This window comes from Lissotriton vulgaris, chromosome 2_1 (genome assembly GCF_964263255.1).
Source record: "Lissotriton vulgaris chromosome 2_1, aLisVul1.2, whole genome shotgun sequence".
Lineage (NCBI taxonomy): Eukaryota > Metazoa > Chordata > Amphibia > Caudata > Salamandridae > Lissotriton > Lissotriton vulgaris.
In genome coordinates, this window is record NC_141687.1 from 1,554,629,238 (window position 1) to 1,554,653,435 (window position 24,198).

General features: G+C 45.9%; 1 protein-coding gene across 2 annotated transcripts in view; it reads left to right on the forward strand.

The window, feature by feature from the left end:
* Window positions 1–24,198, forward strand: part of HEG1 (heart development protein with EGF like domains 1) — a 220,261-nt gene that overhangs the window by 128,016 nt on the left and 68,047 nt on the right. For both annotated transcript variants that reach the window (XM_086957440.1, XM_086957439.1), the window contains exon 3: window positions 4,588–4,704. In XM_086957440.1, the coding sequence (XP_086813566.1) occupies window positions 4,588–4,704 (117 nt within the window). The remainder of the gene's footprint in view (window positions 1–4,587; window positions 4,705–24,198) is intronic.

Sequence of the window (24,198 nt, forward strand, 5' to 3'; positions counted from 1 at the left end):
TTGTTTGGGAAAGCTGCTGGGGCCCGGCGGCGTCGACGAGGAGCCCCCCCCCCGGGTGGCCGTCTTTGCCCGGTTTCTCTTGTCCCTTGCGGAGTCTGCCCGCCATCACGCTGAGTTGGATCCACTGCTATGGCAGGTCGCCCCGCTCACCACTCTGTGTACTCTCGTCTGGGGTGGGGGGCTCCGGGCAGGTCGCTCACCGTCCCCTTCCACGGGGAGTCTAGTCCAGGCCCCTCGTAGTCCAGGCGACCGGTAGGAACCCAGTGGCGGCAGGTCATAGCTGTGTCCTGGAGTCGTCCCCTCGGACCTCCGCAGGCAGGCGGAGAGATGAGCAGCGCCACGGCCAAAGGCAATGTATCAGGGCTGTGGTCACGAATGCAGGCCTCGTCTTGTCCAGCCCCACGCAGCAGCCTCGGCCCAACTTCCTCACGTGGGCTGGGGGGGCCTATCACCGGGCCCGTGTCTCAGCCGTGGTTCGCCCCCAGGCCTCCTCTGTACTCGGTGGGGGACGTCGGGGGCAAGCGCACCAAACTCCTGTTGTCCGTGGCCGCGCTGGAGTCCTCTGCTCTGCTGGCGTCCCGACGGCTAGGCCCCCAATCCTCGGCCTCGATTAGATCAGGCCTCCGGGCCGCACCTCTCGCCGCCAGTCACTACACCCAATCTGCCCGTTTGCGGGGATCCCGGGAGCAACGCCGACACCACAGTGTCTCTGGGACCGGATGGGAAGTCCTCAAGAGCCCGGTCGGGCGGGGACCACAACCGCTAGGCCGACCGACCCCGATCTCGGGTGGTGCTGTTCGCCGGGGGCCTCCGTCGCATCGGCGGCCATCCCCTCCGGCCTCCGCGACCCAAGACGCCACGGATGTTGCACCTCCGCGTTCCGATCGGGGGGCAGGGAGATCCCCCGATGCCCCACCAGAAGCACTTGTGGGCACGGTCACGGCACCTCCTACGTCTCCTGGTCTGCCCGCCTCGGGTTTCGCGCCCAGCGGCTCTCAGCAGGCCTTCCGCTATCTCAGCTTCCCGGGCATCTAGGGACTCCGCAGGAACTCCGCTCGGGTCCGAATCACCCCGCGGGATTCCCCCAGGCAGTCTGAAGGCCAGAAGGGTTCCCGAGAGGACACTGGTCTAAGCTTTGGAAATCGTGGCGCCGGAGGGACCTGAAGACACGTCCTACTCCGCCGCCATCTTGGACACGCCCCCTTTTTCCCTTTTTTGCTGAAGCTGAACACCATTGCAACCAGCATTGGCATAGCCAATAGGCTTCGCTTTTGGGACCTTATAATTATTTAGTTATGCAGCACAATATCCTTGGTGCAACAACACCAACTGTTGCATGGCTAAACACTTATAAGCTCCCAAAGGCGAGACCTATTGGCTTTGCCAATGCTTGTTTTTCCAAAATCTCCCACTCTGTGAACTGGAGAGGGGGAGAGGGGTCTGAGTGAGCAGGGTCATTTTGAACTGTGGGGGAGGGGGTAGTATGCAAGCTCAAGTGGATTCTTGAGGGGAGAGGTCTTGTGAGTTGAGGGTACTGCATACTTGCCTAGCGTTACGTAGGGCATTCTGACCCGAAGAGGCACCCAGCTGCGGTTTCTAAGCGCTAGATTGAGAGGTTTTGTGAACTGTGAATTCTTCAAGCAGGAGTCTTTGTGAGTGGAAAATACTGCAGTTTCTGTTATATAGAGCAATGGAGTCCTGGAATCTGAAGACCTAATCGGTAGGCGGGCTTTTTTACCCGAAATGCTGAAGGGGCCCCAGGGAACCAATCAGATGGTGATGTCTTGAATAGACTGTTCAGGGTTAAAACTACAGTTTGGGAATAACACGTCATCACTGAAAAGAAGAGGGAGGGATAGACGCACAAGAGGGGGAGCGACAAACTAATGGGATATCAGGGGAGGGCGAGGGAGTTGTGGGAGGAAATGCATGCCCTCCTGTTTTTTTAAGTTTGGCGATACGTGTCTGAAATACATGCCATTATTAAATTGTACACAGCAGTGGGAGGGTAAGGGAAGAGAGTAGGTGGCGAAGAGGACGCTAGGGAGCGGTGAAAGGGTGGAGAGACGGGTGGAAAAGGAAAAGAGTTTGGGTGGGAAGAGGAGGAGAGAGGGCATTCGGGAGACAGAAAGAGGGCAGAAGAGGAGAGGTGGGATGAAGGGGGCAGCCTGAGGTTAAGTGCACCGTTGTAAGTGCATTATTAACACAAGCACGGCCTCACGGACGCAAAACGAATGCGCGCTCGGAATGTTTGCAGATTAACAGAGCTCTCACCTTCGCGTTCCCATAGAGGTTTGGCATCTTGCAGCCTGAGCCAAAATGGAATCCCTTCACACGGCCGCTCATGAGAGTGGATTTGAGACAGGCGCTTCCCTCGATTTGGTTTAGCACCAGTGACATTACAGGCTGTGCTTATAGACGGCACATGCCGCTGAGGGGCAAGTCTTTCCCTGTTGGCTATGGAACCTCAAGAGGCCTCTAGTGCATGGGAACTTCATTTGTATGTAGTCCAAGTCCTTATGAGCTGAAAGAGGTGACAAAGATAACAAGCATTGGCCGCGAGACGCGATCTGTGGCAGGGGAGGGGGAGAAGCAGGAATTGTGTGTGCGCGCTAAAAAAAACAAGGCAGAGAGACAAACCCACATATTAAAAGGGGTGAAAGTTGATGAGGTTGAGCTTGCTCTGTGGAAGAAGTGAGGAGAAGGAGATAAGTCAGCTGGAGAGAACGAGGAGGAAGTGGGAGAAGGGAGGGGATAGGGGAGGGGATTCACGCAAGAAAGACAGTCTAGAGAGGCATGAAGCTAATGACGAGGAGGGAGTGGGAGAAGGGAGGGGGTAGGGGAGGAGATTCAAGCAAGAAAGCCAGATGCCAGCTGTGCATGTGGCACGCGCTTGTGCACGTGACAGACAGCTGGTTGCCTGCAAAAGCCTGTGGTGGGTAGCACTTTGAAACCCGCTTACTAAATGTCTCACCAGACAGCGCATGCGTTGGCTCAGGCTGGACCTAAAAAGCACCTGCAAAGCCTAAATGTGAGTCCAATTGTCTTAGACAGAGCTTGTTATTGGTGTACACATCGCTTTCTGTCACATTCCTTGAAGAGCAATAAACATGTCATTCTTTTTGCAATCAATAGAAGCATTCCACACTCCAAAGAATACATCACAGTTGCCAGTGCTTAGCAGTCACCTGTTGTAATGGCTATAAACCAAAATAAAAAAAGAAGCTGATATGTAAATAAAAATATACCATGCCAGAGGATATTAAGCTGAATGTTTATTTTGAGTATCTCATGTAATCAAAGGAGAGTGGACCACACTGGATACTATGGGAGAATCTCATTGTTATTTTCCTGGAAACCCTCAACCCCTACTTGCCTCCAGCAGTGTATATCATTGGATAGTGTGGGTGGCATCATCATCGGGTTCCGCACCTGGGTACCCGCTTGCCCAGGTGAGTAATGTCTCCAACTGGCAGGAGTGTGCCTGGTAAGTAATTCTGGTGGGATCTGTGCAAATAATAAAATGACCTCCTATGTCTAAAGAAAGTTTAATATAAAGATAAGGGTAAGGTTAAAAACAGAGTGTGGTGCAGTTGGGACGTATTACTTGTCCTTGGTATCAAGCAGGGTGGTCAACATGTTTCAGCTGGAAATTGCCTCTAGGGGCCAATAGCTTTCACTAGGACCTCAAATGATCACATCCGCAGTCGCCTTGGTATTCAGGTAAGTACATTAACTTATGTTCCCTTGTTTTTATTTTCCTCAACGAATAGTTGCTGCAGGTATATTGGCCTGCAGCTTTTAGTGGGGCACCTAATGCCTCATAGGTAACGGCTGAGGGCAGGGATATGCTACATCCCGCCCTGAATGGGGATGTCTCTTTGAGCAGTGACTGGATATTCCATTGCACCAATGAGTGATCAAGAATACCCCTGCCCTGCCCCGCTCCCTATGAGGCACTAGGTGCCCCACTAAAAGTTGCAGGCCAATATACCTGCAGCAACGATTTGTTGAGGAATATAAAAACGAGGGAAAGTACGTTAATGTACTTAACTTAATACCAAGACGAATAGGTATCTGATCATGTTGGTCACCCTGCTTGTTGTCAAGGATAAATAATACGTCTCAACTGCACCTTCCTCTGTTTTTAACCTTACTCCTATTCCTTTATCTCCATATTAAACTTTCTTCAGGCATAGGAGTTAATTTTATTATTTGCACAGATCCCACCAGTATTAATTACCAGACACACTCCCTCCAGTTGAAGTCATCACTCACCTGGAAAACGAGTACCCCACTGCAGAACCCGATGGTGAGGCCACCCACACAAATTACTTCAGTGGAGATGATATAAAGTGCTGGAGGCAAGTAGGGGGTTAGGGTTTCCGGTATAACAACCGTGAGACTTTGGCATAGTATCCGGTGTGGTCCACTCTCCTTAGATTACCTGCGTACGTCTTCTGAGAGCCGAGTAGACCCCCTTATGCTCCTTTCACCTTTTTTTGTAAAACAAAGTATTTTGAGAATCTGTCATTTAATTCAACCGATTGCATTCCCAATAATTTGTGCCATTTCATCATTTTACAGTTGGTATCTGTTCTCCCAACCCTTGTCTTAATGGGGGGAAATGTGCGGTGGATCAAGTCACAAGTGCATACAAGTGTCAGTGTTTACCTTCCTGGACAGGAGAACAATGTGCTACAGGTAAGTGACGTTACAAACACAGCAGGGATGATGCATTGTTAATAATAGTTTTTGTAAACGTTAGTAATAGCTAGAGAAGAAAAAATGGAATCTAATCTTCCAGTAGTGAAAAAAATGTGACAAGGGCTATGCTTGGTGAATTGGTCAAATCTACGATCTTCCCAGCGTAAATAAAGTGAATCCGGAAGGGAACCGAATATGTGATGGTGTATTGGCCAAAACCAAATGCACATGTGAAGCAAAGCAAAATATTAAGTGAAATCATTGATTGCGTATTTAGTATGGAAGGGTTTCTGGAAAGTTCTTTTTCAGCAAGTCATAGGATTGCTACCCTTCCCAGAAAATAATACCGGCCATCTGTACACACTTTAAGATTCTGCAGAGGTCTGGACATGATGCTTATGAAGAATTTTATATGAAACCATCTTCATCCGTTTATAGCATGGACTTTCTTCCTTTGTTTACTTTTATTATCAGTCAGGAGTCATTAAAGCAGTTGTAGATCACATTTTAAAGTGTTTTCTTCTTGTCTTTACTGCTTAACGTTTGCACTGATCAGAGTAAAAATAACTGCCTTATGTTTTTTTCTTCTATTTTTGCACCGGGCAGGACACATTGGTATAATGACTACATTACATGGGGTTAGAAACTCAATTGCAAAAGGAGAAACACTATGATCACTATATTTAGAAAAATATGAATATTGCCTTTAAAACATCCATATGATCACTAACAGGGACTAATAAAGATCAAGCTCCTGATTTAGGGTTTGGTGGCGAGTTTATCTGGCACAAGTGTGACACTCATCTCATCTGTCTTACTGCAAGTGCATAACATCCCATGGCACTTGTAATAAGGTGCAGAGGATGTCTGTCACATTTGTGACAGAGTAACCCATCTGCAAAACTCTAAGTCAGGCCCAAAAATCTGAATGTCAAATTTAGGGTACCACCAATCAACTTCAGGATGACTGAATGAAACATTTTAAATATGTGGTGCTAAATACTTCTTACTGATCTGTTGTAAATTATTAATTGGCGTAAAAGGTTTATAAGTGCATCAGCTTCTATTTTTAATTACAATATTTTTATTAGGTCTCGTCTGGCGACTGCAGCGCGAAGCGCTGTCGCCAGCGAGATCTATTGCTACTGACTTGCCTCGGAAGGGAGACAAGACAGTGGCACGCGCATCGGACTGGAAATGTTAAGGCGCGAAACGCGTGCTAGCATGCTCTGCTAGCCGTCACCTTTAATTAACTTTCATTGTTGAAGATATACAGCTGGTTTCACTTTTGTTTTTATGCACACGCGCACTCAATTCGGAATATCCGTGACACGTGCACATTTCACGGCGCCCACAATGCACCCGGCCAGGCTTTCACTCACCGGCTCTGGGGGAACCACTCTGCACCGCTAGCCTTACAGGGCCGCGGTTGACACTAACTAAGCGCCTATGGAGCCCCCCAGCCCTTCTGACCTTACCGGGCTGCTCTCTGGGGACTCCCTCTGTGGTGGCAGAGCTTCTCCTGCGGGGCTTCCCTGCACTCCTGGGAGCCCCGCACTGCCGTTGGCAGCCTCGGCTGCCTTCCTTCATTCACCCGGCTCCCTCCTGGAAACCGGGGCTCTCCTCCATCCGGCTGCCACCGTGGGGCTCACCCTCAAGCATGGGAGCCCCGCGCCACAGCTCACGCCGGCCTCCTCCGGCTCGTTTTTTTTTTTTTGCGGCAGAGGACACATGCACGGAGGGAGTCCCACCTTCCTGGCACGAAGCAGAGTCGCCGCTGGCAGCTGGGGTGGTGGTTCAGTCTCAGGACAGGTGCACCCCGATCTTCATTAATGCAAAAGCAACAGGGATGGACTTTCACGCAAAGATACAGCAGAGTTCAGAATCTCTCGGGCAAGCTGCGGCTTATAATGGGTTTATAACACTAATGGCTCGATCGGCTCCCAGACGGGCTTGATTAAGTTTTGCACATAAGATATGTAGAAATATTGAAAAATTAATCCATTGTGATAAGACCAAAAGTGCTGCCCCGACAAAACTGAAAGCAGTACTATGCCTGGGCCTTCTTTCTCAATATTTCTCACAGGATTAAGGGCCTCATTTAGTTACACTGCTAGCTTCTGTTATGTCTCATCAGCTGCAGAGGACTCAACCCTGCTCCTAGAAAGGAAAAAGAACTGTTGTTTGTGCGAACTCCATAGCTCCTATTTCAATAACTTAATCTTGCGAGCCTCTGTGGTTTTTACATTGCACTGCACAGTTGTTCATGGACGTCGATTTTAAAACCCGTGGCTACTGGCCTGCTGCCTTCGCTTGCCCCTGCTTCACAGAGTACAGAAAATGACTGCTAGCTATACTCAAAGCGCTAGCGTCTACACTCGAAGCGCTAGGGTCTATGCATTTTGGATACTTTGTAGACAACCACTGGCCCCACGTAGACTTGGTTTTTGATTGTTCATAGATGGATATTAATTTTTGACATCAACCTGCCAGGATCTCATCTCTGGTTCTAAATTGTGCACAGATGTCTGCAGCAGGTGCATAGAACTCCTAAGCTGTGTCCCAAGCGCTGATTGCCTTTTCTTAAAATGGAAAAAAATAGTGCTGGCCTTGTACTGACTCCCTGTATAGGTCAAATATGGGAATTAACCATTAGATTGCAGCCGTCTTCACATTTTGGCTCTACAACAATGGACTCTGGTTCATTTTGTTGAGCATTGGCATGCCTGGATATGCCATGGAAACATAATTGTACAAGAATAATTGTACACAGATACCATGAAGGAAAGACTCAGAGTGTAGTACTTTATTGTGCATGGTTATTTAAAACCTTTACAATATAAATCAGGATTCAGTCAAACATAAATCAAATTTTAGCATGTTAAAACAGCGATTCTGTCCTTAAGACAAGACACAAGATTCCGTAGTGAGATAACTGCAGCAGAATTTAAAAGAAACTTAGCATCATGTTTGACGGCCTATTTATCCTAAAAACAGAAGAATAGTAAAATAATTTAAAAAAAATAAATAAAAATAAAAAGTTTAAGGAATGGATTATCCATCCTTGCCTGCCAACGGAAGATAACGAAACAAAAGTAAAAGAACATGCCACGGAGGAGGCGAGGACACATAAGTTGTGATAACAGTTCGGAGGAGCCCTATTACCAGTCAGTACTGCACAGTCTTAGGAGGGGCGACAATGTCATTCTGGAGGACAGGCTTCTGGGGTGACATTTAGCTCATTAATATGGCCCTTTACAGTTCTACTTGAGTTGTTCGTTCTTTCAAAGAAAAAATTTTGAAGCGGGCCTCAGCTGTTTCGAGAAATGTTACCATTCGACAGCTCAGTTGAATGTCATCTCCTTTGAAGGAAAGACTCGTCTGTACAGTATTAACCCTTATTTAGTGTGAGACAGGGGGAAAATAGTGGGCCAGCTGATTAATTGTGGTAACAAAAAGGCCTAGACCGTATTGTTGTGACCAGCTACATTCCCCAGAGTTCTGTTAGGGTGGTGTTGGGTGACATGTTTGCAGCATCATCGCAGAGGGACCACGGGGTTAAAAGCTGCATAGGTGTGTACCACTCACATTCACCCTGTTTGCGTCTGCCTGATCTGGTTTTTGCCACCGACGCTGCTTGTTGATTCACCTTACTTGCTCATGACTTACCTTTCTATTGAATAAATCATTAGAAGAATATGTCTAACATTAACATTGTGCTTAATGAATATTAAAAGTGGACTTGCAATGCAGGAAGATGGCCAGGAGACTGGCTTTTGAACCTGCTCTTCAAAATGACCACTCTCCACTAGGACCACGTCATCTCAGGGCCATAAACCAGCACAAGGGCTCATGTGAAAAGTGTCCCAGTGGTAAATGAGGGTTAGTCTGAACAGCTGTATGGTGTTCCATGCGTTACTTGAATCCCGTTCTTCTAGAACCAATGTCATGAAACATATACAATGAAGGAGTCAGGATGATCAACCTTACAAAAAGTTCTAAACTTCACAGCCCTCATTGGAATTACTGTGCTCAGCAATTATAATAACTGCTTAATACTTTTGTTGCTTTGCACTTGATAATTCTTCAAACTTTGATGGATAATATTGTCTTTATACATGCTTGATCAGAACATCAGTAGCTTACTCTGGAGATCAAGTAGCTTAACCGGATCGCTTGTTCATTGGTTAATGCTAGATTGGTGGTAGGCCACGCCTTTTATATTAATGACATTTTCTCCTAAGTCTCCCCCGTATTCCCATCTTACGTGATAACAGTAGTAGTAGTAGTGAGTAGAAAATGCTGTAATTCTGTTGTATCTGAAGACCAGTAGGAAGCTGGAGACCAAGATGTTTCTGGCTAAGTCCCGTATGGAGATGCTTGCATGTTCTCCTTCACCCACAGGTAAGTCTTCTGCCAGGGAACCATCTGCCCAAACAATTTCCAGCCAAAAACACAGAAAGCTCCACAAGAAGTAGCAGTCCTCCTCTCTATTGAGGTAATTGTCTCACTCCTGTTTCCATTCAGAGTTGAGGCCTTCTGGCTTGCTATGCTGGCTCAGCTCAGTGTGACTTCTGCGTCCTCTGGGGTGCCCCAAAGGGGACAACCATCTGCATTCATGTTGATTCTGGTGGCTTTGACCCCAATGTCTCTCGATCCTGTAACTCTAAAGGCTTGGGTCGACACCTAAATAATGGGCAAAACATGCCCAGTTGCCACCCCCATTTGCTTGGAGCCTAGGCAGCGCCATTGCATACTATGATGCCTCTCTTGAAGCCGCCGAGCTTGTAAGACATTATCCTCGTAGACAGGGAAAACATTAGGGCAGACTTTAATGATGTTCCTTTGGCAGAGCATCTCCCTAATCTTGGGTATTTGCCTGGAGGGTGTAGATTTTCAGCGCAGACTCCAGGGCCCTTGCAATGCTTGATAAAGACTATGGCCATGCAGAGGATGGTGAATCGGTGGTTGATTACCTCCCGTGCTTTCCATAATCTGATATGTTCTGAAATATTTGCACAGCTCATTTACCAACATTTAAATTGTGTTGTGCTCTACAAAAAAAAGCTTTCCTTTCCAACCTGCAGCATCCAACAAGATTGTTGTTGTGCATGTATCACTCCATCAATGTGTGTGTGTATGCACACGTGTGAGTGTGGAGCCTGTATACAGGGTACAATTGAAGGGTAGACGGTTCCGCTCACCATTTTCATAGGGTGGACGGCGTCCACTGTGCTAAAAAAGTTGGTTCCCATGCAAATGTGTTGCAATGGGCCCGGTGACGTTTTCAGACACGGGGCACATTGAGCAGCGCCTGCACCTTGTCTGCGTTGGCTCTGAGCAGCAACATGCAACCCGCCTGCACCTACCCTCTAGAACCAACCCCATCGTGCCCACACAATCCCCTCGTATGCCCAAACAAGCTCCAAGCTGTGGCAAGCACCACAACTCCCACTACCCACACCCAAACCCCATGACGCGCTCTACCCCACACAGATCTCCTGTAGTCCTCTCTCCGCCCTCCGAGAAATAAACTCACTGAGCTATTGGTATTATAAATGACAATGCGTTTTATTTGGTTTTTTTCTAAAAACATAAGTAAAAGGCATTGTAATTTACAATGTGAGAGATTAAGCTATTGGCATTGTAAATGACAATACCATCTAGTTATCTGTTTTCAAAACCAACACATAGATAAAAGGTTTGTCATTTACAATGCCAATAGCTCAAACTTTTGCAAATGCGAGACCTATTGCATTGCAAATGCTTGTTAGGTTTTCAATAGTCCAGTTCCATTTATTCATTGCCTGCTCAGTTAAATGTCCCTTTTGATTTTCCACTTAAAGTTTGCACATTCAACACCTGCAGGCAAAAGTGCAGTGTGACTCTAAATGTAGCTGTCTGCCAAGGCAAGATCTCGGCTCTAAACACTCAAAAGGACTTCCAAACATGTTTAAACTCTAATCTCTTCTAAAGGCTTTTTTGGACTGAGGCCAGAAGTATTAAGACGTTTGGGGTTATTAAGAGAGGGGCGCTAATGGGACAGCCACCAAAAATCAGTCAATGTCACATTAGCTAATCCCTTCATGCTTCTGCCTCATTTAGAGGCTGGGGAATCACTTTATGTCAAAACACAGGGCCTCAGTCAGCTTCATCATCAGAAATCCCTTTGCGGACACCGATCTGGTCCCACTCCCCATTACTACTTTGTGTGGAAATCAAACAATGTCTTCTGCTTCTGGGTGCAGGGGATCTGTTTTTGACTGCTTGACACAGGTTCAGTGCTGCAGCTTTGTTACTCCAAGGTATATATTTGTCCCAGTAATATGTTTTCGGGCATGCTTTCAGGACTGGGCCATGACACTAGTCCATTTTGGTATCATAGTGAGATTGTCTCCTTCCACAATGGGCTTCCATGGGCAGGGGAAGGTAATGTTGATGGTAGGCTTCAGGGGTTTCCTGTGCTGTGTGTGGTGGCAGGTGCAGATTAGATGGAGTTCAGGTCTCCATGGTTCGACTGCTTTTCATTTGAAGGTGGTATAGGTGTTACATAGCATGAGGGCACGGTAAACACATATTGGAATTGAGGCAGCAGTGCTCTCCTTTATTTTGGTAGCCCCTGGATCCTCCTTTATCCGATCTAGGTTTCATCTGTGCCATGAACTTGGAGATATTGCATGTCCAGTGTTTGAGTGGGGATGGGTAAGAATGTGAACAGTGTTGTATGAATATATTCTAGGTGTGTGTGTGTATATATACCAAAAGGCAAAATAAAGGTCAGAAAGAGTAAAATAGAGACCAGAAATGAGCAGTAAGAACCTGAATAAATGTCAGAAAAGAGCAGAAAAGGTAAAAAGAGATCAGAAACGACCAGAAAGGGGCACAATAACGGTCAGAAGCAGCAGAAAGAGGCAAAATAGAGATCAGAAACTAGTAGAATGAGGCAAAATAAAGGTCAGAAACGAGCAGAAAGAGCAAGATAAAGGTTAGAAATGAGCAGAAAGAAGAAATTAATGTCAGAAATTAGCAAAAAGAGGCAAAACACAGGTCAGAAAGAGCAAAAAGAGGCACATAAAGGTCAGAAATTAGCAGTAAAAAAGGCAGAATATGAGCAGAGCCCACTCAGCATGCATGCACCCCACTCACAGAACAAATCAGACACCCTCATAGCCACTCACAGACTCATCCACTTGCACCCACTCATAGAGAAACTCAGACACGAACACCCACTCAAAAACAAAGTTGGACACTCATGCACTTACTTACAGAACCACCCATACTCTCTCTCACCCACTCACAGACCTACTCAGAGACTCACACACTGACTCACAGACCCTGTCAGAGACTCATATGCCTATTCACAGATCCACTCAGACACTCATATACAATCATATACTCACTTACCGCCCCACTCGCTCTCTCACATCCACTTATAAATCTATTAAGACACTAATATACCCACATTTACATCACTCTTGGTGAATGACATCACTGATGACCATTCAAATGACATTACTGATGACATCATCTACAGAACCACTCACACACCAACTCGCACCCCTATACAACTTCTCAAACACTCACTTATACACCCACACAACCTCTAAAATACCCATGCATAGACCCATAGAATTACTCACACAACCACTGACTAATCCATAGAGCCACTCACACACCCACTGATTCACTCATACAGCTACTCACAGAACCACTCACCCTGTACTCATACGACCAGTCACACACCCATACAGTCACTCACACCTCCCCACACTCATCCATACAGGTACTCACACACCAGTTTATTTACCAAACTGCCACTCACTCACTCACTCACTCACTCACCCATACAGTCCCTCAACACAGCCACTCACTCAACCATACAAGCACTAACATACCCATTCCTACAGCCATACAAGTACTCACATAGCAACTCACTCACCCATACAGCCATTCACACAGACTCTCATTCTCCAATACAGGCACTCGCACATAAACATACTTAACCAAACACCCACTCACTCACCCATACAGCCACTTACAAACCCAGTCCTTCACTCATACAGCAATTCAGACACCCACTCACTCACTCACTCACCCACACAGTCACTCACACAGCCAGTCACCCATCCATGCAGCCACTCCCACAGCCACTCATTCACTCATACAGTCACTGACTCAGCCACCAATACCAGGGCCGGTCCTAGGACTTCTGGGGCCCCGGGCGAAAGGGAAGATGCGAGGCCCCTTTAATTTACATGCAACATCACAGAAAGTGGCATCGCAGGACTACTGATTTTATTTGGCATCCCGGATGTGGATATGAATAACATGAACAAAAAGACAAATATCCAAATGGTTAAATTGTCTGTGGCTGTGATCCAGTGTACTCCCTGGCAGTCAGTCCTCACCTCCTTCATACAGCCTTCAGAGTTCTTAAGATGCTCTCTGATAACACCCATAAATAGTTTCAAGCTCCTCGCAGCTGCCAAATTTCCCAGGCCCCAGGACCGGACTGGCCATAGTGGGCACCGGGCAATCCCCTGGTACGCCGCACAGGTTTGGGCCCATGGTGGTGGCCCATGGTGGGTGGGATAGCTGCAAAATCGTCCCTGCAACAAAATCGGCCGAAAGCAGGACCTGGCAATGAGCTCGGCGGCACCCACAACCCCCGGGCCCCGGGGGGTGGGGGGGGGGGGGCGAGCACTTTACCGGGGCCCTTTGTGATGTGCTGCTCCAATCCAGATGTTTACTCTTTGAATTATGAGATGTGTAGTCCTATTTTATCATGGAATAAACAGGACTACAAGTGCAGGAATTCAAAGAAAAAAACAGGACTGGAGCAGTATATCATATACAGAGCCAGGAAACTTGGCATTGCTGGCCCCTTAATAACCATCAACCAACCTCCATGTTGCCCTGTTTTGACTTTCTTTACATTTTGTTGTGCGTTTTAAATACAATGGATTCTATAGCCTTTTCTTTCTCACCAGTAAGATTGTCCCATAGTTCAATTTACAAATCCCATCAATTGGCACTGCAGCAGTGTTATTTGCATGTTTGCTTTGGGGGTGCCGCAGCATCTCCCACACCTGTGCTATTGGAATTTATCTGCACTCCCTGCCTAAACCACAATTGTACATAGCAATTAAATCCTCCACTTAGTTTCCTGGGCACCACTCGTACGGACTGAGGAGGAAACAGTGCCAGGATGTGAGTTAATTGTCTCACAACATGTTTAAAAAATAATAATAATTATAGTCTATATGCCAAAAATTAGCCCAAGATATCTGAAGCGCTTTACATGGTCGCCAGTTACATTACAAAAGGTCAGAATATTTTTTGAAATATGGGGTTTTATGTGATTTGCTAAGACTCACAGGGTGTGGAGCCGAAGGCAGGACTTGAACCCAGTTCCCAGTTTCATAGTTTAGCTCGGGAACTGGGAAACGGGCAAAGGAGGGGTGCTATCTTCCCCTGACATTGTAGGACTACATAATGGGTACAAGACCCAGGGAAGGGGGTTCTACACCTGGGCCTTGCAGCCTGATGGTGTGCTTGCTGCGAGAATGGTTGCCACCTTGCAAAGAGAAAAATATCAAACATTTGTTGTTTTAAGAGGCTGCAAACACTGGTACTGCTACTACATAGGACAACAATCAAAATTGTATGCAATAACTTGTAACATGACTTTTTTGTATTTGTTTACTTTAGTCTTTAGTTGGTGAGTGAAATATTCTATAAACATTAGTGGCTTTGCTCTTGCAGAGACGTAAAAGCTAGCAAGGCTCATATTTTATCATGGTAGCTTTCCTTGTACACATCTACATGTGAAAGTGAATCTCCGCTTAGTGTTAATTGTCGACCGTTCTGCATCCCATCCCACTGCCTTACTTTGTGTCAACGGTCTGTCCACCCATGCCCAAATAACGTCCCATGGTAAGCAGACATAGAATATTTCACATAGCTAATGGTTCCAAGCGTCAATGCAAACAGAACATGTGCTTGCAAAACGTACACAGAGAGCACAATAAACCATTACAATCATTGTCATCGTGCACCAATGTGAGAGATCATTCTGGGCCCGTCGCCATCTGCCTGTATGCTGGAAAGAAGATTTCTGACGCGAAGGTTTTCACTTACGAATTGTATTTGTCTACAATCTGAAACATGTAGGTGAAACAAGAATCTTTCTTCGCTTTCTTTGTCGACACCCTAAATTTCTTTCAAATCTGTCGAAGTGATCTCTCAATATTACACACCACCAACGCAGAAAGTGCACTGGGAACATTAAAAGCATTTTTCAAACTCAAATGGTCTGACTGGCCTTCCAATTAGTCACAGGTGCATGCAAGGGTGTTAGCAGCAGAGCAAACCATTTTTTGTATGGATCACTTAACGTCTCATAATCCATACTGAAAAGAGGCATTATGAAATAAACAATTTATTCTAAAACAAGCAAATGGGCCCTAAAAATGTGCCCTGGCACCAGGCTGTAATAGTGGACTGAACTACCAAAGGCGTCAGTAGGCATGGTTCATTAAAGCGTCTCTCTAACACGTTTGAAAGTATTTCTAATTGCTGTTCAAATAATGTACATAGGTGGTTTTGTTCATTTTAATCCCCGAATCGATGAAAATATGTCAATGCCGGTAGAAAACCTCGAGGTGGCATCCCTAGCTGCGAGGCTCGGGGAAGGGGCATGCCTACCCTGGGCCTCGCAGCACTACATAATGGCTACAAGGCCCACGGAAGGGGGCCCCCCACACCTGCTCCTTGCAGCCTGATCCAGTGCTTGGAGGCCCAGTGGACGGGGACCCCCTCCTTTGGGCCTCCAAGCAGTAACAAACCACTACGCAAAACACTATCCTACCATGGCAGTTCTGCATACATTTTGAATGCACATTTCTATTTACAGAAAAAAGTAGCTCCCTCCTCTCCTTACCTGTTATGGGCTGGTCCTGGTAACAAAGGGGCCTTCTGTTGCCTAGAAACAAATTGCAGAAAGGGCGCCTGGAATTGCCGGTACTTTACAGAGGTGTTGCCCCTCCCCTGACACTGTGAGACAACATTTCTGGCCGAGCTGTCCCCCGTTCTGTGCGTTTCCCTTTCCCCCACCCCTGTACCCCAGGGATGCCACCACACCCTGACCAGCAAGGTCAAGACACCTTGCATTGGTAATGTGCTTGAGTGGAGCAAGGGGGGCCCTGGACAAGCAGGTGGACTTTCACTGTGAAGCGGGCCCCCTGTTTTTCAGCTGAGTACGAGGCCCTGGGCAGCTGCCCACACTGCCCATGCCTAGCGCCGGCCCTGACCAATACAACCACTCACACAGCCACTCACCCACACAGCTTTTCACACAACCGCATATACACTCTACTACACCCCTACAGCTAATCACACACCCACTCACACAGCCATACAGCCGCTCACACACCCATACAGGCACTCACACACACATACACAGTCACACACATAATTTATGCTAGAAGTAGTCTTATTAGTGATATAGTAATGTACTAATATGAGCTCTGTAGTAGTTTAGTATTGATCAACCTGCAGTTTTAAAAATGCTAGTGAATATTTCTTGTCAGAGCCAACGTGCGATCCAGCAGGGGAGAGAGTACAATTTCCTGTGCGTAATTTGTACAAATGTAGGTGCAGCTAGGAGCCCAACATTTCTCAGGAGTCATTCGCCATTGGGGCCGCATGCCAAAGTTGCCTAATACTGATTCTTCCTAATTTTGGTTTACCTTCATTCTTCTTCCTTCATATCTCTTTTTCTCACGGTTACAGATTCATTGCCGTCCCTGTGTCCTTCCTTTGCTGCCGTTTCTCCACCTTTCTTTCTCTTTCTCCCGCTGCTGCCTTCCTTTCCCTGTGTCAAACAATAAATTACAGTTCTCAAACATGAGTGCCTGCATTTGCTGGGCATGCTTCAGTTGTCGCATTGGCTTTACAACTTGTCGCCGCACGGACAGAGATCCCTGGAGCATTCAAGACTCGCCAGGTCACTCATTCATTTGTGCAGGAAAGCCGATGCCGAAACGTCATATCCCCGAAAAGTTTGGGAATGTTGCTGTGTTTATGCGACTTTTAGTTTTCAAATGTAACGCACCACAATTCTGTTTTCTCCAATAAATATCATAATGGAAGCCGTCATATCCGCGTGTAGTGCACAGGTAGCACGGAGGGGTTAAAAATGAAACTCATGGAAGCCCACAGGATGGGAGACCGGAAAGGAAACAGGCAGGGCCAGCATGAGATCTTTGTGGAGTTATTTTAAGGTCCGGTCCCCACCCTGCGGATGCTCTGAATCTCTGAGCTCGGCCTCTTCTCCGTCACATTCCTTGCACATCTGCAGAGCCGCCAGTGGTTTTCTAGCGTTTGGACCGCGGGCGCGTGAAACCTATAACAAGAGAGAAAATCCAAGAAGCATGAAGAGGAAATGCCACGAGTCCAAATCCGTAATCAAATGGCCTGTGGGCTCTTCTGCCCGGAACGAATGGCGCGAGATGCATTGTTATAATGATATGTGCATAAAAAGTGCGGTTGGTTCTCGAAAGTGTATTTTGAGGTGATTAGGGCACGATTATCTTTGCAGAGTTTGGATTTTCAGAGTGCATGGATGCATCACACATGCTGACAAATTCATAAGTAAGAAACTACTATCACAATGCAAAGAGACGCGAACCGTAGGTCTAATACAATACTCGGGATTCTAAAACCCCTGTATAAAAAACGTTCTAATTTCCTTATTAATCGGCAATTTATGATACATCCAGTGGCCGGTTTGTGGGAAAGTTGAAGTTGTGACCATGTATTATACATTATAAAGTACCCCCTGCTGTACATGACAAGGCTCTTTCAGGTCGCCTCAGAATTCCATGACCTTATAAAGGATCTCAGCCTTCACCCTAATTCCTATATATATATATATATATATATATATATAGTCATGGAGCTCATCGCTGACTTGCAATATTCTTGTAATGTACGTCTGGGGGTACTTTTTTCCCTTATATATACTATTCCTCTTGTTCCTGTTACAACCCACTCTTAGTCTTCGATCAACCACTGTCCATGCAGCGAAGGAGCCTATGCATTTATGGCCTCCTCACAGATTACAAACTACTCCTCTTCACCATGACTTCTACTTTTGATCTTGAGAAATATCCATCCGTTCAAAGATGGTCCACCTACGTCCATGCCCACATGCTCAAAATATCCCAGGCCTTCAATACATCCTGGCACCCCCACGCATCTACACAGCTGATGGCTTTGAAATCTTCTCAGAAAGCCAAACCATATTAATTGACCTAACTTGCTTTCTGTCTCACCCTCCCATACTCTGCCCCGCGTGTTTCACTGGCTCTTCCTTTCTGTCACCCTTTTCCTTCTCAAATGAACAACAAAATCAGTTCCCCGTACTTCAAAAGATGAAAATCATGCTCATCTTGCAGACCAACATCCATCCTAACCCATTCAAGCCGCCCGTACTCACTGTGATGCACTCACGCAGTTTCCAAACTGCGGTCACCAGCCTCATTAACCAACAAAACTCACAGAAGACCCCTTAACTCTCTCCAACAATCACATTTTCTTCCTCCTTCCCTTCACAAACATTCCTAAGGAAGCCTGCACAGCCATCTTACACATTGCTTCACCACTAGCAGTCTCTACAGTTTATAATTAGGTGATGCAAGGAAGACAATTACACTCTGCAAGCCTCCTTGGGGAAGGATATTTATGATGGCGCCACGGTCATGTCCCGTAGCATTCATGTCCATTCACCATACTGAAAATGCCCCTCACATGTTTGAAGTTTTCTGCCAGCACCTTAGAAATCTTTTTTGTCAACATTTTTAGGTCGAGCCTGTAAAAGACGTCAGGTTGCAAAATACGTATTGGGGGCTTACCAAGAACTCACGGGAGCGTACAGCCCACCCCTTTCTTATCATTGATTGTTGTCTTCATTGACACTCTCAATTGAATGTTTCTTATTCAAATGGCTTTCGTTGTCCCAGCTTGTCCATCTTGTATGTGCCCCTCAATGGAGCATAGCTTCTTTATCATCTCTCTGATAGGCTGGTTTCTATCATTCCACTAATTTCTTTTAGTGAACCTTTTTTTTCTTTTTGGTTACACACTCCTTGAGAGTGCATGTGTTTTCCAGCACTCCCTTTCGGTCTGCTACCCCTAAATGCCCACCCTGCGCTCCATGTTTCCCTTTGGTGTACTTCTCCGACCCAACTCCTTCGCTTTCTGTGTTGTTCTCACACTTGTGGCTTCTAACAGTGTTGCTGTCACTTTTGAGTGCTTGTCACTCTCTTATGTGTCTTAACCCCTGGGTTCCGTATTGTACTCTCCCTTGCCCCTGCACTCTGTGTTATTCTCCTGTATGCTTCTTTAACAGTTTTTCTCCTCCTTGCCCCACCCCCTACTCCATTTGCTACTCCTTAACTCCTCCACTCACTTTGTCGTTTTTTGTTTAAAATTTGCTGTTTTGTACTAAAATAATCGTATTTTGTTATTTTCCAATCTAACGGGCTTCTGGCATCTTAGATTGGTAAATAAAAAATTAAAGCAAATGTATCCCATGTAATCCCACTAGTGGAAGCAAGTGTGGGCATACACCACTTACAAGAAGGGACCACTAGCAGCGATTCCGTCAATGTGCCTTTTTTTCACAACGCTTGACGGTGTCAGGAGATAGCCTAATGCCGCAGAGCATTGCCAAAGGCATTGGCAAGGCCAATAGGTCCCAAAAGCAAGACATATTGGCTTTGTCAATTCTTTTTTTTTTTTTTTAGACAAACACCTATGCACATAGACACAAGTCATGAGGTACTGCATCATAAAGGATTTATAAGAAACTGCAAACAAAAACTCAGAGAGTTGACTAAGACTCATCACCTACCCGGGACTGAAATGAAAAACATGGCTACTCTTCAATTGACTGTGGGTACAGTGAGGCGAGGGTGAGTCTAGTAAGTTGGGGAAGGTTGTCAAGGGACTTATTCCTATAAAATAGACTGACAGAATTGAAGTCAAGTATATGAAAACACTCTCCTACTATCCTCCTTCCAACCAATTCTAGAGAAACTCCACTAATGCTGTCTCTGACACTCTGGAAAGTAAACGCCATTAACATGTTCATGGCCTCTGTATTCGACCCTCCATGTGGTAGGGCGCTAGGGACAACTACAATTTCGGCATCGCCATGTCTCTCTCAACCTTTCATTGTGTTGAAATAGGAAGACCTTCTTCTCAAACATAGTTACACCCCATCATTCAGAACTTGCTCTCAGTATCATTTCTGTCTCTGTTGTATCTCTGAGTTCCACAATTCATGTCCCGTTTAATACAGCATCCTTTTTAGGTTTCACCTATACAGCGCTTGAGCTGTGCTTGTGAAATCTATTGTTTTTAATATAAATCTTAAAAGGGGCTTACATCTCGTCCCCTCACTTTCCTGGCTTTTCCTTGGTTCTTGCGCTTTCCACTTTTCCTCCATTTCTATTGGCTGTAGTATATTTTCATGCATTTACCAATGTTTGTTTTAGCCTTGTGACTGAAGTCTGTATTCACTGCAACCCACAATATAAGACAAACCTCCACCTTTAGGAAATCTTGAACAATGCCATTCTGCAGGAATGTACAACACATTTCACAGGCAAGTATTGGCAGCTCGCTGTGAGTTCTCCACTTGTTCCACCTCAGTTTCAAGACAACACAGAGATAATTCCACATTTAGGATGCACCCTCACCACACAAATCTTTCAAGTCAGACCCAAGGCGATTGACTCTTGTTACATTTAGGATGTTGGTCTTTACCTTTCATAATTGCACGCGCATGGGTTCAAGTGTGATCTCAATAGAAGCCACTTTTCTCTCAAGGCTATTAGTAATAGGCTACAAGTATTTTAAAGCTATCATTCTTTTGGAGAAGCTTTCTTCACTCTCTGGCAGTTTCATCAGAAACTGCATCTTTCTCTGATATTGGAGCTAGGATCTTGGTTGAAGACAACCCTCTCTTTTTACTCTGTTCTTTATTGGGTCTGCTTTTGACCTCCATCACCTGAAGCGTGATCCACCATTTATGAGGACCTCAGAACACACAATGGCATTCTGAGCAGCGGAGCAGTGAGCCAACCTCCACGTGTAATCTGGAGCTCGCCGCAGTGCTTTCCACAGTGGACCTTCACACTGCTGTTGCCCAATGGGATTTACCTTTCCATTAGGCGCAATATACTGTGTCTGCTTCACACACTGAAGCCTCCATGCCCATCTTCATCATAGTCGAGCAAAGGAAAAGGGAGTAATGATTTTGGTTCCACTATGTCATCTGCCCCTGCTTGCTCTCTCCTTCTTGGAATGTGCCATTCTTGGCTGGAGATGCCACTGCCACAATGATGCCCGCTGCAGGACAGGTCTTACACTTCAAAGTGGGCAGCACCGGGCTTCCACAGTTGTGAATGACGTTGATGGGTGTGAAAAGTCTTGGCTTCGGCTTCACCAACACTGTTGAAGAGCATGAGATTTTCACAGCAAGAGCATGCCTGATTCCCATGTCTGTGACAATATCCTGTGACCTACTGTCTGCATATGGAGCGCAACTTAAGGTAAGGTAAGGTGCGGTAGGCTTTAAAGAGCACAGAGATTCAGCACCGTTTCAGTCAGCGTGCATGCTACACCCCATCAAAGATCAATTTTAGGGGCTTTTATGATTAACATTGCAGTCTTTCATAGAAGTGGTGCCATCAGTAATGGTGGCAAACTGGCCATCCTAAATTAGCAGGTCCTTCCAGCACCATTCCTGGTACTTTCACTGCCATTGAATAGTCTTCCCTGTAGTGGCATTGTTGGCAACTTCCGCATTACGTCCACCACCCTCCCCCATACTTCAAATGAGTTGAAGGAAGGGAGAGGATGAGCCATTACAGCTTACTTTGGGTCTTACGTGGGCCATCTTTCAAAACGCATGTTTTTGTATAGCCACCTCTAATAATAGGATGGCCGTATGAAACTGTACACCTATGCTCAGACAGTGCATTTGTGTAACTGCATAGGGAATGCAGGAAAGGCTGAACCCATGTGGCTCATATGTATACCAATAGGATATCCCTTTATTTTGAGGGACACATGGCCTGATTAAAATGTAAAGACTGACTTCCACGGTAAAATGTATTCTTACCTGTTGGATGCAGCATAAGGATTAGGAATCTTGTCTGTCCTGATGAAAGCCCAAGGCCATTTATGGGCTAGTGAAAGGGTTGAAACATAGTGCCACCCAATAGGATGACTGAGACATAATCTCTCACGTTGTTCTTCCCCTGTTGTGAATTTCAATCCTGCCATGTGTACCCTAAAATAAAGCGATACACTTTTGGTAGTATAAACAGAGGTTGCTTTAAACGTATTCTGGATCCTGTACTTATCCAGTAAGATTTATCTTTAACTTCCTCATACTGAGGTTGAGGCCACCATGATAGTATCGCCTTATTGGGGTGTGGCGAGAGAACCTTTGACAAAGCATGCCACTACAGTGTGGGTGAGGCTCTCTTGTCCGGTTAATGTAACATTGTTTGTTTTGGCCCCCTACTCTTTCCAAATATAGACGGTTTATCCAACACATTAAAGCAATTTTGGTGTGGCTGATAAATGTTATGGTGAATGTGCTATAGTGAAAGTTCTTTCTCCCTCTAATTGTGTAAGACACCTTCTTAACCGTGCCTTTGCAGTTGCTAGAGGTCATTCTTTCCCACTAGTCACCGGTGTTCTCTTCATCATTTCGTTACCCTATGTTTTTCTAATCATTGCCCCGCTGCGATCCTTCTGTCCTGGTTTGGACCATCCAACTGGTCACCTCATCTTGTACCACTAGTGCTCCTGTTGATTGTTACTTTTAGCCATTCTTCCATTTGTGATAACTGCTACTATAATTCCTTTACCCTGGCTGCCTTTGGTGGTTAACCTACAGCAGTGCATGTCTTCCCATGCCAATGTACCCCTCTCCATGCAGCAGTTCCACACCAGGCTAAAGCGCCCCTCCTCATCCACTCTTGATCTGCCCCTTGGCGCTGACCTATCTCTTACTTATTTGAGGCCTTCACTCTTGGCACCTTGGGTGGAAACCTAATGCAACCAACGCCCATTTCATGCAATGCCGGCCTGTCTTTTAGAGTGTGAGGGCCTCCGATAGACGGCGGCAGCACTAAGGGCTGTTTCTGCGCACCCCATCTCTTTCAGTGCATGTCATCACGCTGTCAGTACAGCAACCATTTTCTCCACTACAAGGTTGCTAAATAATCTTCTACCACCCTCGATACACAGTGCCTTCCTCATGATCACTGCCTTTGTTAAACATTGGACGGACGCTGCTGAGTACCCACTTTTATAAAAAAAAAAAAAAAAGAAAAATGTATAGAAAGATTAGGAATTCTCACTGAGAGCCGTAGGATTTCTTTCCTGAGTTCAATAAAGACTATTATATTTTAAACCAGTATCTATCGGAATTCACAAGCCTTACTATAGTGTTTCTGTACTTTTTAGCTCTTGCTAATAGCCCAGCTGATGCCGAGGCACGAAGCTGCTTCTCTGTTCCCTTCTTCCTTCCTTCTTCCTCAAAAAGGAGTTTTATACCTACATGTTGTCTTAATTTCCAGGTTCTTCCTAATATTCTGGATTGGATGAGCCTATTTTGACACATTCTATTTTTACCTACCAGGCTGCAGTTCTTTTTTTCCTGTTTCTGCACTTAGTCCTTCTTTGTAATTTTCCTCTCGGGTCGTTTTAAATTGCTGGTGGTTCTTCCCACGTGTTTAAAGCCAGGGATCAGTGACGCCTGGTAGGGTACTGTGTCGGGGATGGTGAAGTTGCAGAGAGGATGAGTAAAAAATAAATCAAAAAGACTTATCTGTGAACGCTGCCACCTCCGTCCTCTTTTCTTGGAACGGAAGTACCCATGCTCCCAGTCTGTCCCAGCCAATCACGACGCTGCCTTACAGCAGCATTGTGATTGGTCTGAGCGCTGTAGTTCAGCGCTCAGGGAGGGTCTCGGAGCCTGTGCATGTTCTCCACCCAGGCTATACAATACAGCCTGTGGAGAACATGCACAGTACCCATGGCGGTTTGGCCGGCCAAACCGACATGCGCACTTATGGTGCAGCCACCACTCCTCCCTCTGCTCGCGTCACTTGAGCCCAACCCTGTCCTAACATGAAGCTTAAAGGCAGACTAAAAATAAAATAATAATAACGTTCTTTTATTATCAATTTATTTTTACTATGCTCTGCTCTTCGAGCAGTGGGTGACACTTCTCCGCCTTAGTGGAGGAGCCGCTTCTACTGCGTATTCCTGTCTTTGTAATAGTACGGCTTTAGTCGGCATCTCCCTGCCTCATTAAGGACCTGCAGATGATGTCATAATAAATTACCTTGGTTTTCATTATTTTAACTGCGACTAGTCATAAAGGCTTTATTGTAAGTTATA